Source organism: Mauremys mutica, chromosome 8 (assembly GCF_020497125.1).
Source record: "Mauremys mutica isolate MM-2020 ecotype Southern chromosome 8, ASM2049712v1, whole genome shotgun sequence".
Taxonomy (NCBI): Eukaryota; Metazoa; Chordata; order Testudines; family Geoemydidae; genus Mauremys; species Mauremys mutica.
Window position 1 is genome coordinate 87,367,224 of NC_059079.1, and position 13,285 is coordinate 87,380,508.

The 13,285-nt window shown below is 40.6% G+C and overlaps 1 protein-coding gene across 1 annotated transcript in view; it reads left to right on the forward strand.

Moving 5' to 3' along the window:
* GABRB2 (gamma-aminobutyric acid type A receptor subunit beta2) overlaps nt 1-13,285 on the forward strand; it is a 257,236-nt gene that overhangs the window by 151,436 nt on the left and 92,515 nt on the right. The window contains exon 7 of the mRNA XM_045026120.1: nt 11,267-11,349. Within this exon, the coding sequence (XP_044882055.1) occupies nt 11,267-11,349 (83 nt within the window). The remainder of the gene's footprint in view (nt 1-11,266; nt 11,350-13,285) is intronic.

The window sequence follows — 13,285 nt, forward strand, 5'->3', positions numbered from 1 at the left end:
TGCTCCATTTCCAGTTCATTCTACTGATTGCTCCTCTCTGCTGCATTTTAGATAGCTCAGTCTTAATTCATCACTTTATATAACACCATTAATTTCAGTGGATTTACATCAGGGATGAATTTGACTCTTTATACTCACTACACGCTATCAGGGAAAGCATCTCAAGTGGGTCCTCGCCCTCCTCAAGAGAGTGAAGGGGGAGGTGGGAAAGCTTGTACACCTTGGCAGTGCCAAACAGAATCAGGTCTTTAAATATCAATATCTCAAAACTGGCCCCTTGAGTTTGAATTTCTGTGGGCTAGCACTTAAGTGTTTCCACTCATCCAAATTAACAAAAAATTTAGAAAGAAATATGTTTCTTTCACTGAGGGTGTGTTGGCTGTAAAAGAAATCAGAGGAAATACCACAAATAGATTTACTGATCCATTCATAACCAGAGACAGCGTTAGGCAAAAGGTAAATCAGGTGCTGCCTAGAAAGCTCATAGATGTGGGTCACTAGAAATGTGCTGGAACCATTATGGTTACTGGCTGAGATACTTACTCGCAGTCGATTTTCCGAGATGGCAAAGTAGTGGCCCTTTCCCCACCCCAGTTTTTCTGCTTTATGTGTAACACATTACCCAACATATTTTGCTTCAGGACATCCTTCAAAGCAGTGTTTCCCAAACTTGGGATGCTGCTTGTGTAGGGAAAGCCCCTGGCAGGCCGGGCCAGTTTGTTTACCTGCCGCGTTTGCAGGTCCGGCCGATCGTGGCTCCCACTGGCCACAGTTCACTGCTCCAGGCCAATGGGAGCAGCTAGAAGCGACACGAGCCAAGGGACTTTCTGGCTGCTGCTTCCAGCAGCTCCCATTGGCCTGGAGGGGCGAACCGCGGCCAGTGGGAGCCGCGATTGGCCCAAACTGTGGATGCGGCAGGTAAACAAACCAGCCCGGCCCGCCAGGGGCTTTCTCTACACAAGCAGCATCCGCAGATTGGGAAACACCGCACTACTGCAAAAGGTTCCCCACTTCTCTAGGGAACTTCAGGGTGCCCATTGCACATAGCTGAGCAGAAATGAAATGCCATTTTGGAGGAAGAAGTGAGACAATGGTAGAGGGCAAATCCTTCATAGCTAGATGTGGACAAACTCCCTTTAATCAATGTGAAGCAAGGAAAGAAATATATTAGGTTATTCTCGTGTTGTGAAAGTAGTGGGTCAGTTGCTGAATGGAAAAGATGGCAGAGTGGCATAGGTTGGACTGAAATCCTGTCTTCAGCTAGGGCTAGTTTTGTTCACAACCCATCTATGTAGATAGAAATGCCTAACAATAACTGCTACAATAAACAACACATGTACCCGTTTTCTGCTGTGCAGGAGCAATGCCTTGGAGGACTGTCTGCCTCCTTTCGTAAATCCTTGACTGTTGCATTGATCGACAGAATTTAAAGCGTGATTGAAATTTAGGACAGTGAGAGTGCATTTCACTGTGGTCTTGGAATTTCACGAAGACACCTGCAGAGTGTGTTATTGCCCTATTGTAAAGATTCTTGGCAGAAGTACATGGTAATTTGAGATCTATTGTAGAGTCTCGTACTAGCCTTTTTTTTTTTGGATCTGAGTGTAGCCCTGTTCACGAAGAGTCCATTTAAACCTATTTGTTCAATTGACTTTTCCCTGTGGCAAACCAGCCTTCTTGTTCTGAATCACAAAAGCCAGAAGAATAAGAGCTTTGGGCTCTTATCTTAGGTCTTCTATTAGAATTACTAAATAAGCTGCATTCATAAGGCTAAATGAGCCTTTTCTTCCCAAGGTTGTTTTGACTTTCACATTAATTTTGAACTTCAGGTGAAGACTCTTTATAAAATGGAAAATATCATCTTGCCAGATCAAGCCCCACACATGTGGCTTTCCCCTTCCAGCACAGAAGGGTGGTCAGCAGCCTTCCTGGTGCCACTTGTGCAAGGCCCTGCAGAAGAGGCGTCCTATAGGACTGGACCTGTAGGAGGAGAAGGGGTGGGTCAGGAATAGGAACGGGACAGGCCCATCTGTCTGGAAGCAGGGTTCACATCATCCTTTCCACCACCCATGCATTATAGGGAAAGGTAATATAGCTGTAATTTGCCACATAGCCTTATTAATGTAGCCATCTTTAAGGCAAGTACTAGGGACAGCCATGGCCATGGGAGTCCCTGGTAGAACCGTTAAGTTGGAGCCTCCCTATTAGGGAACACAGAAGTGGAGGGTGGAAAAGTGCAGGGAGGAGGCTGCCAAGCGGGAAGTACTGCCAGGGCTGCAAAGTATACAGATTTTTAGGATCCGCAGGGTCTTATGGCAACCGTTGTGGTTGTGGGCAGGCTCCGTGGACATTTCCTGGATGGAGGCTGTCCACCCTCCTCCCAAAAGCAAGCATTACAATGCACTACTGGGCAGAACTAGGTTGTTTTAGGTGTCTCAGCTGTGTACTTCTCTATCTGTCCCTCGACCCGCGCCGCTTCTAGCAGCTCCCATTGGCCTGGAGCAGCGAACCGTGGCCAGTGGGAGCCGCGATCAGCTGAACCTGCGGATGGGACAGGTAAACAAACCGGCCCGGCCCCCCCTAGAGGTTTTCTCTACACAAGTGGTGTCCCAAGTTTGGGAAGTACTGCTCTACCTTAACTTGAACTCAATATATTTTTTCCTCTGGGAATATGCACGTGTGCGCGCACACACATGTGTGTGGAGAAGCATGCAACATATAGACAAATAGCCAGGCATGTAGGTAGGCTGGAATTTTCAAATGAGCTTAAGGGAATTAGGTGCTCAATTTCAATGAAATTCAATACATTAACTCCCTGAGACTCCTTTGATAACACAGGTGTCATGTTTGTAGGTGTTTAAATGGTTCTTTATTAAACTTAATGTCATATAGGAAATACAATTGTTTGTTTGTTTTTTAAAGTTGAAGTCAGTCTACCTTTTTATGCTCTACAGTAGCTTGAAGTTCTGACAAAGAAAGTAAAGATTAAAAAGGCTGTCAATTGTCTGAGGAAGGTGCTTCATGTGTTCTGAAATCCATTAATTTAAATAGTTCATTCCTAGGAGTTTATTAGTAATTTTTTTTTCTGGCAGAGGCTAAATAAAGTTCCTTTGTATAAATGACCTGCAGTGCTTTCTCAGCTGCAAGGATTATGAATGGTGACTTGATCAGTAACAATATAAAATTGCAACAGAAAAGAGCAGAAAGGATGCATTCTTTATTTACTGTTAACATTACATTATCAGAATGAAATATACATGAACTCTTTCCAAGTGGAGTAAAGAACATATTTTGAAAAATGCTTAAGAATTCTTTCAGTTCTCCAATGTTGGTAATAAGGTAAGGGGTCAGTGAACTACATATTGGCGGACCAGCCATATTGGTCCTTTACTCTAAGGCTACTTGTTTTACTCAGAGTCACCCTGCTATCATTCTCATGTTATTCCGATGTTCTCCAAGCACTATGTGAATTACATATTTTTTTGGAAAGGATGAAGTGAAGTGAATGTTTTGAGACAGGTATACATTTCTCAATGATAAAATATTAAAATTTTAAATTGCTCTTCCTAGTTATTCTGCATAGTTATCCCATTGTGATTATGTGGATTTTATCATCTGGAGTAGACTGCAATAATATAAGGAAAGGTCAGAATAGCTACAGACCAAATCCAATGCCAGGGGTGTTGTTGTGGTAGGTTGAATTGTAGTAAAATGGCATACTATTTAGATGGATTTAAACAATGAACATGATGTTGTGGTTCTGTTCCAGGTTTCCAATTGTATGTTCAGGATAATAGTCAATACTACCTCTCTAACTTAGTTCTGCACCAGAGCGCTGTTAGCGGGGAGGCAGTGGGGAGGAAGGCTGATCCTGACTCTATTCAAATCAGTTGACAAAATTTGCACCAGTAACATTCATTCCTCCACCATGAAACAACATCAGAAATTACCCTATTTATTCCAGTTTTTCATGCTGGTGGCACAGCAGGGTAATGGTCATTCCATTTTGCAGAACCAAAAAGAGTAGAACTGTCTCTTCAGCAGAGAGTAGCAGAGCTGCTTAATTAGGAGGAAAGCTAATAGACAGCTACTCTTAGGCTATGTCTGTCTGCTGTTTGGACTATGCGGTTGTGAATAGCAGTGTACACCAAGTGCTCAGCTGTAACTCCCCTCAGTGTGAACTAAAATATCACTAGTTTGCATTGCTTTGTCCTGTTTGAAGAGGACTGCATTAATGCAAATTAGAATCCTTTTATTTCACACCTGCAGCAGCCACACGACGGAGTTACAGCACAGCACTTTGGTGTACATTGCTATTCATGCTCCCATAGTCCAAACTGTGGTGAAGTGTAGACAAGACTTATTGTACACTATCCAACATCTAATTCTTTTTTTCCCCATGGAGCTGTGGACTCCATATCCAGTCTAATTGTCTTAATTTAAAAAAAAGACTTGAATAGGGGTTCAGTGCTCCTATTTCCCATTTTTTATCCATACCACAGTAGAACTGTGACAGTTCCTTTACCCTTTGTATCGCCATTTGGGTGGGGAACTCCATGGTTAGATGAGTCTGGCACCTCTTCTTTCCTGAGTTCCTTTCCAAAGTTCAGCCAGAGAGATGTCAGCTTGGGGCCTATCAACTTCTTTAACATTGCTTTTGTGGCTTCATAAATAAGCCAGAGAATGTCACACCCCCAGCTCTATCAAGCTGACTGAGTCCTCTTGAAGCCCGGTTCCCACATACAGAAATTATACAGGTAGAATCAGACAAGCACAAAATGTCTAAATGTTGTTTGGTGGCCAAAGGGGCTCAGACATTTCCTATGTGACTACATAGGCCAGGATACCAATGAAACCTCTGTAGCAATTTTGAGTTGGATGATGATATAAATTCTGTGATAATCTAGGAATGTCATTGCCTCTCTCAGTTTACCATCAATAACTCCAGATGCTAGTTTTCTCTATAAAAATGTGTCAAGAAGCTCTCCATGCAAAAAAGCATTTGCACTCCAAAAATCTTGGTAGTTAGTTACAGAACATTCTGCTTTACCAATGTATTTTTAGAAATGTCACTATTATAGATGCTCTGCTAAAGCTACCCCCTACCCCATCACTATAAGGAGGAAGCACTCATGACACATTTTTTACTGGAGAGGGAAGGAGAAAACAGAATTCTATGGGCTTTGCCACTTATAGTTAACTTGTAAAGAGGTATATTTTGGTTTAAAGATAGGTCAAATATTTCTAACAACCTTGATCATGTCTCTTTAAAGCTGATATTCCTGTGCAGGAGAGAGATTAATCACAATGCAGTTTTGTCTCCAGATTTCCACGTATTTGTAACTGGGTCTACTGCCTACTGCTGCCAACATTTCCAACTGTCACACAGCAGGTCTGTTTCCAAGGAGCTGAAGTGAACACTGAGCATAGCTACAGTACATAGCTTAGATAACTAATTCAGATAGGGGAAGAGACTCTTACTCATCATGTGCAGAGGAGTCTGATAATGATAGTGATAAAGCGACATGGTCAGCTGCAGAACATAATTTACATCAAAGCTTTTGTGAATTGATAGTGGGATTGCTAATTAAGAGCTAGATTCTGCTGTTGTCTTCAGTGAGAGCTGTGTGCATGCATCTGAGGGAAGAATTTGGCCTTCTTACTTTCCTCTGGTATAGATTTTGCCCTTGACTTAAATAGGAGCTGGATCAGCCTCCAAGCAAGCATGATAGCTAGGAATGCCGTAGACAGTTCTCCAGAAATACTCACACACTGCCTTACTCAGCTGCTTCGTTCCATGTGTGTATTCAGTCATATCTACTTACTTAGGGGAAACTTATTTTTGGCCCCTATTTCTTACTTTGATTAGCCCTGCAGAGGCAATACAGCTACAGGGAAGGGTGTTGGCCTACTTCACACGTCAACAGAATTGTTCACCTGTTCTCCAGTAAGTACCTTTATTACTGGTGACATCAGAACTATTAAGATCCCAGTTTACGTTTCTGATACCAGGTGGAGTTTGTAGTGCTGACAAAATTGAATAGTTGTGCTTTGTTTAAATGACCTTGAGAAACAATAAGTACTGTAACTCTGCCATAACAGCATCCATTAGATATTATTATTTTCTGTAGTATTACTAGTTTGTGATGTATGTTAAAATCTAAGAGCCATACAGCGGCTGTTACTGCCAACTTGAGTAGGGGGTTGTGTGGGTTTGCAACACCTCATGTGCAGTTTACACAGGGATTGGTCTTCTGGCTGACACAATTGCTCCTGAAGCAGCTGCTAGATGAAGAACTACACAGGTTGTACATCCTTTCGGAAGGATATGGCCTGTTTCCCTCAGTGTAACTGGCCTGCACCAAGGGCCAGGAGAAAGAGAGAGTAATCGGTGTCCGCTCGTCCGTCCCGCCATCTTTGGGATGCACCAAGGAAGCAGTTTATGCCCTTCCTCAACCACAGCGGGTTGTAGTTGTGACAGGCCCTTTCATAGGTGGTGCAAAGGGGAAGGAGGACCTTCAACACTCATGCTGTACCAGTTGTACACATGCATAATTACCTTTCTGAGACTATATCCTGCCTATCTAATGTGTCTGTTCTGTATGCATTACAATATATAATACATTCTGTAACTGTAGTATTATTTGGAACCTAACCGTGCCACTTTTTAAATGTACAGTTTCCTTTTTGGGTTTTATGTTTCATGATATGTTTTATTTAGTCACTTTAACTTGAACAAAAATAAGTAGAAAAAAGTGTTGTCTTCTGATACACTGCAGTGGTTTTAAATCGAAACATACATCATTAAGAAGGTTGCTGAAGACTGATTTTCATTGTTAGCAGGCTTATAAAATGGAATATCAAAAGGCTTTCTATTTCATTAAAAGTAGATCAAAAATCAGAATAGCAGACAGCTTCTGTGTTATTTCCTTTCATAGAGTATTTCTTTGAGAGCAGTGTGCCTCCCATGACTGTAGTCAGAAAGTTGTGGGTATTTTTAAGCTCCCTTTCAATGGTCATTTCTCAAGGCTCTGCTCTGCAAAGTATTTTTCATGTTTTATGCATGTCAGTTGTCAAAGAAAACTTCAGAACAAAGAATCTTTTCAGTGTGTTTATGGAAGAGGAATATCATTGTTTTGGGGAAAGGTTGTGTGTCCATTTCAAATGTTCCTTTCTCTTGTCATGACCAGGTATTGGATCTTCTCTCTAAAAAGGCATAGGGTGGATATCCATGTATCTAGAGCATTGAAGAATGTGGTGCAGTCACTATTTGAAGGCGTTAATATTTATATGACACCACATTAATCTCTCAGTGTATGAAACGAGACCAATGTGAGTTGTGTGTCAACTGTAGCCATCTAAAGGCAATTACTTCAAAATAAGTAACTCTTTTGAAGATGTGAGAGGTGACTAGGTCTTCCCTTATCAGTACTTTCAACCAGAGTAAAAGAATATAAAAGTCAAAATAAAATCGTGGGGGAGAGTAGGAGGAGAGAAAAGGACAGAATTTTTTTCCATTGATTTGCACTGTGGATAGGAATGAACAAACTAGCTGGGTTGAAATAAATCATCCTAAACTATTATTTAGGTTTGGTAAAGGACATACCCTACTCACCACCAACTATTCTTTCTTACTCCCATTTCTGAGGAAGCAAAATACTGTCTTTGTGTTCATACAGCATTATAGGTGGGGCTTTGCTCCTGACTGATGCCTCTGGGCCCTCTTGTAGTAATTACACACTCACACAAACATACGCATTACATTAAAACAATGTTAAGATTGCAAAGTCAAGCACTCAAAATGAAGAAATACCAGAATTAAAGTTGCTGGGGATAGCACACCTACAGATTGATCGGCACATAGGAGTTCTGAGAGGATGAGGCATGCTCAGTGCTGACAGAATCTTCAGAAAATTTAGCTACCAAATTCTAAGAAGTCTATACTGAACATGTGTGAACTTATAATTTGGCAAATGTTGGATGCTTCCCTGACACAAGAACAAACCTCCTAACAAATTTCAAATCTCTTCTGTAAAGCCTGAAGGTGCTAGAACTTCTCAGCCAAACAGTTGTAGGGTTTGTTTTATATTTTTTACCTATGCAAAACATTTCTGTCCTTAGTTTCATTCTTGGAAACAGCTGAAACATTTTTGCTGAAACTTTCCCCAAAAAAATCAGCCTGAGGCAGGCACCCAGAATTAACAGTTTTAGCCTGAATGGCAAAGTTAATAGCCACAGGAAACAGTCTTATAATGGAAAATGTTGGACAATCTTATATACAGATGGTATTTTCTTCAGTTGCTTACCCCTTCTACTTCCGGGAGTTCCCTCCTTCATGGGACTCAACAGCTGTCTTCTGTCTCTCTTCTTCTTTCCTCTTCAGGCAGGTCTCTTCTTTAGGCTTCCAACCACTGCCACAGTATTCTGAAGCAGGAAGTAGCCGCTGACGCACATGCAGTGATGCCCACTGATTGAAAAATTGAGATCAACATTGTTGAAAACTTTGGCAGATGCAGAATAGCTCTTTGGGTGCCCATCTATAGGTTAAAGAGAGAGTTTAGTACGAAGGTGATTTTCAAAGATGCTGCTTCTTTGTTCCTGAATTGTCTGCACAGTGGGCCAGGGGCATGGTCCTGGAGAATGGATGCCCACCTAGTAATTTTGGAAGGAGCCAGGAGTGCTGAAGAGATGCTCCAGGTGCCAGAGGCATGTCTAACTCAGGAAACGTATGTTAAGGTGCTCAAGCAGCATTGAGCTTGAAGTCTGTCTTCCCTGAAGATAGACAATACATAGATTAAAGACCCACCTTCCATACTCTCTGTGTGCACAGATTTGAAGGAGACAGACAGAGGAGATTTGGTGAGTGTTTATAGGATCAATGTAGAGAAAAAAGGAAAATTGTCAGGATTAAAGCTGTGAATAGGAAAGGCAAAGGTAGGCATTATAAAGAGGCTGGTGCAAACCTAAAGTGAGGGGGTCACTATAGTAATTAGGAGTGTGACAGCTCAGGAGGAGGCTGCAGTACTGCATTGGTCCCCTATGGATAGGCAGTCCCAGTACCAAATTATGCAGGAATTCTGGGTCATGGAGAACATCCCACCTGAAGTAGATGGTACACATTGTGGAAGGTACTTTGAGAGGTATCAAATGGTGAACATGAAGCCTACAGAAATACAAAACATATGTATCCCATTAAATTGATAACTATATGTGATGCAAATGCAAAGTTGGTGTTTGCTGTTGGGATGAGCATACCACAACAGCTACACCCAGCTATTGGCCCCACAGCACTTATCCGGTTACAGCCTGACATAACAGCCTCTGCTTTCTGTTGAGTCCTCACCCGGCAGCTCGTGCTTGAAGGGCTCATTCACCAGAAATGAGGTTGTCAATTTCAGAGTTTATGTAGTTGATCTTCCTTTTGCTCCTTTTAGCATCTCTGTTGTGCTCAGGCAACTCTATTTCTGGGGCTATGATACCAAAAAGGGTGCTGGTGAGGTGGTTATACTGCCCCAAAGAGATTGCTAAAGGGTCTTGGGTGATCTCTGGGTCTCTCCAGGCACTGCTATGTTTCTTGCTTCTAAATAAGTCATTGGGACTGGGAGTAGGCCATGATATTTAGAGATGGAAAAATGGAGCCCAGCAATGGAGGGGTTTCCTAGGTCTTGAAGAAGAGTCCAGCTGGAGGAGGCTTAGGCCTCAGGCCCTTTCCTATTCCTTCTCCCCGTGGATATTAGAGCACGTACTGAGGGTCAGTACTGTGTCAGAGAAAAGAAGTTATGTACATCTCAGGGAAACGTTTATCAATCTGTAAACTAATCCCAAAGGGCTCCCACATCCCAAGTTAGAACATAGCTGTTTCATGTGTATACTGGCAGATTCCAAAATGTACTATTTTTCAAGCACAGTGGAGCTCTATACAGCATTGTGTGGTTTGAGGGTGGGGGAGAAAGACCAAAAATTGATTTTGTCTACACACTAGAAAGATTGAGAATAAAATATTGCTGCTGTGCTCTGTGCATTGGTTTGCGTTCAGCTCAGGGCTATTTCTCCCTGAAATCTAGCAGTAAAAGATTTTTGATGGTACAGATGTTTCTAACAACATCTAAAAGGCGCAATTGACACATGTTAATGTTAGTGTAATGTCAAGGCAATGTTCTAAATATTTTGTGAAAACAGTCCTGAAAATATTTGTTGCGCTGCTGGTGAGGATGCACCACTAAAATAAGCCTTCATTTGCACAGTATTATTGGGTGTAAGAGAGAATGGAGAATTGAGTTTTATATGCAATTGTGCAGAATAAATATTATGTGTTAAATGTCTTTTATGCAAAGCCTGTTTTACACACACTTATTTGTAACTATTCAGTGGCACTATGGAAATTCATAGGATCACCCAGTTGGTGAGCAAAGAGAATTTGTGGGACATCTGTCTGACTCATGATCAGCTGGTTACTCTCATCAGGAAAATGAGAAATCAAAGCTGGGAATGAAACCATAGTGCCTCTCAAGGCAGAGAACAGCGCTCCACTTGAGAAGAGGCAGGGTTCAGTGGCTAGGGCACTAGCCCTGGACATAGGAGACCTGCATTCAATTCACTGCTCTGCCACAGACTTCCTATGTGACTTTAGGCAGGATTGGGTACAAGTGAATATACTGGAACAAAAGTGGTGTTCTTAACTTTGGTTAAAATGACAGTGAAGACACAGCATCTCAGGTTAGCAGCTCAAGTAACAGCTTATAGGAGAGAATGGGGTTGGATTTGAGCTGCTAACCTGAGTTAAAAGTTGTCACCATGTCTTCACTGCTATTTTAACTCAGGTTAGGTCACGTGGGGTTGCTAACCTGAGTTAAGAATATACCTTTTTTTTTTTTTGGGGCAGTGTAGACATACCCTTAGTCTTTCTCTGCCTGAGTTCCCCATCTGTAAAATGGGGATAATGTTGCCTTACTTCACAGGGATGTGGTCAGTATAAGTAGACTGAAGATTGTGAGGCTCTGAGATACTATGGTGATGGAGGAGACATATAAATATAATAAACTGTCCACTTGTCCACCAAATTGGCATATGAGTTTGCTTCCATAAACTAGATTAGTAGTACCATACCCTTACAAATAGCCAGCACATGCAATATCTTAGTAATAAACCAAGAGGCAAAATTGCTTATCATGCAGAATCCATTCTCTGTTGTTTCAACTCCGTTTAATCAAACAGAGATATGAATCACACATAATAACAATGGCCCTCATATATGCTTCTCTTCTAGAATTACAACAACAGCTGCTTGTATGATGGATCTACGAAGATACCCGCTGGATGAACAAAACTGCACACTGGAGATTGAGAGCTGTAAGTACTTTTGTAAATCCTGCTTACTGTATGGTCAAACTGTTTCCGACGTTTTATTCATTCATTTATTTATTTATTTATTTATTTATTTATTTATTTATTTATTTATTACTAACCTAGTTGCCTTTCTGTCAGATGATATTTAGACCCTTGTAAACACGCACACCACATTTAGCTTTCCAGATGGATTAGTAATTTGTGGCACAAGGATTAGAGGAATTTATTTTGTGTTTTGATGGACAATTTTCAGCTTTAAAAGTCTCACTCAAATGGCTTGTTGTAGTTCATGTGAGGAGCAAGAGGATTACTATCATTTCTTTATCCTTCTCTGCTACTGAACTGTGTTGCTGGTTGTTTTCATTTTTAAACAAGGGCTTAGGTTTTTCTTTACAGTTGATTTTTTTTTATCACTGACACCGTAGTTAGACTTTTGGTGCATGTGTAATACAGTCTATTATAGAGCTGATTGAATAACTAGTCTCTCTATTAAAGGTCAGGCTTTCCATACAACTAAGACATGTGCTGTGAAATAAAATTTAAAATCTGTTTGCACTGAAAGCTCTTTGGAGAATTTTAATATATCAGAGAACAAAATAATGTATGGTCATATGATAAATACAGTATTGCAGGCAACAAGTTATTTGACATAGTAATTAAGATTGTGTCAGCACTTCCATGGTAAGCTCTGTTTTTTAGTAGAACAGTAGATCACTCAACTGTGGTACATCATTAAGCTGAAACGTGACATATTTCACTTTCTCTGAATGGAATTTATTGAGTGATTTGCAAGCAAACAAAAAATAATTTGAATGCTTTAATATATAAAATTTGCAGCATTCGTTAAAACATTTATACACTTTATACTTTAAAACAGCTTTGATTATATAGCTATATATGGTATATGTGTACGTTAGTTGCCTAGATATACACATGTATTTAATTCCCATACTGTTTTCCCTATTCAGGAAAGCACTTCAAAACATGCTTAACTTTAAGCATGTGTTCAAGTCCCCATTCATTTCAGTTTTATTTAAACATATTCTTCTATGCTTTCCTGAACAGGGATATTTTCCTGAATTAGATCCTGTGAGTATTCTCATTGAAATCATTCACAGTGCATAAAGCTAAGCATTATTGATGTTATAGGTGGTTGGTGCTTTTTTTTTAAATGTCCTTATTTTATACTGGGTTATTTGAGTTGCAAATATTGTGACTGACTTTGCTTTTAGAAATATATATATATATGGTAAAATCCTCCTTCTCTTGAAGTCAGTAACAGGACTCCCATTGATTTCAATGGGCCAGGATTTCACTGTTAATTTGCAGTGTTTAAGCATTGCTGAACAAACTATGCTAGTACATAACTTAATAGGAGAGAAAAACAGCGAATCAATTTATCTACTGGCATAACAGCAATGATTCTGTGGATTTACGCCTGCGGAGAATAATGCTTTAGTGAAAGGAATCTCCCCCGCCCCGCACACACCTCTCCCGAATATTGCTCTATGCTTCAGAAAATGTTCCAGCACAATCCATTAGAAATATTGCCAGCTCTGAACTTTTATATGGTATCAGCAGGATGGCATGCCTCGCATTTCATTTAGTTTGCACCAACTGCCTGTGTGTAAGAGGAGCAGCAACTGTGCTCTGGTTAAGGTCGAGACTCGTTTATAAGCAAAGTGGAAAAGAACAAATCTAAAAAGAAAATATATATTGAAGCAGAGATGTATGAACAATGGAGAGTAAAAATCAAACATGGAATAACCTAAAAAATGCATTTCTGTATGTGTCCTTGTTGGAGAGGCAGTAAAATTTGTGGTTTTAAACAGAGAACTGTCTCAGCTTTGTCATTATTATATGGATCAACTTTCAGCAAGGCACTCACGCTGTCTGCAGCTTGGTGTTCCAAAATGTAAAATTGAGATGATAAAGTGGA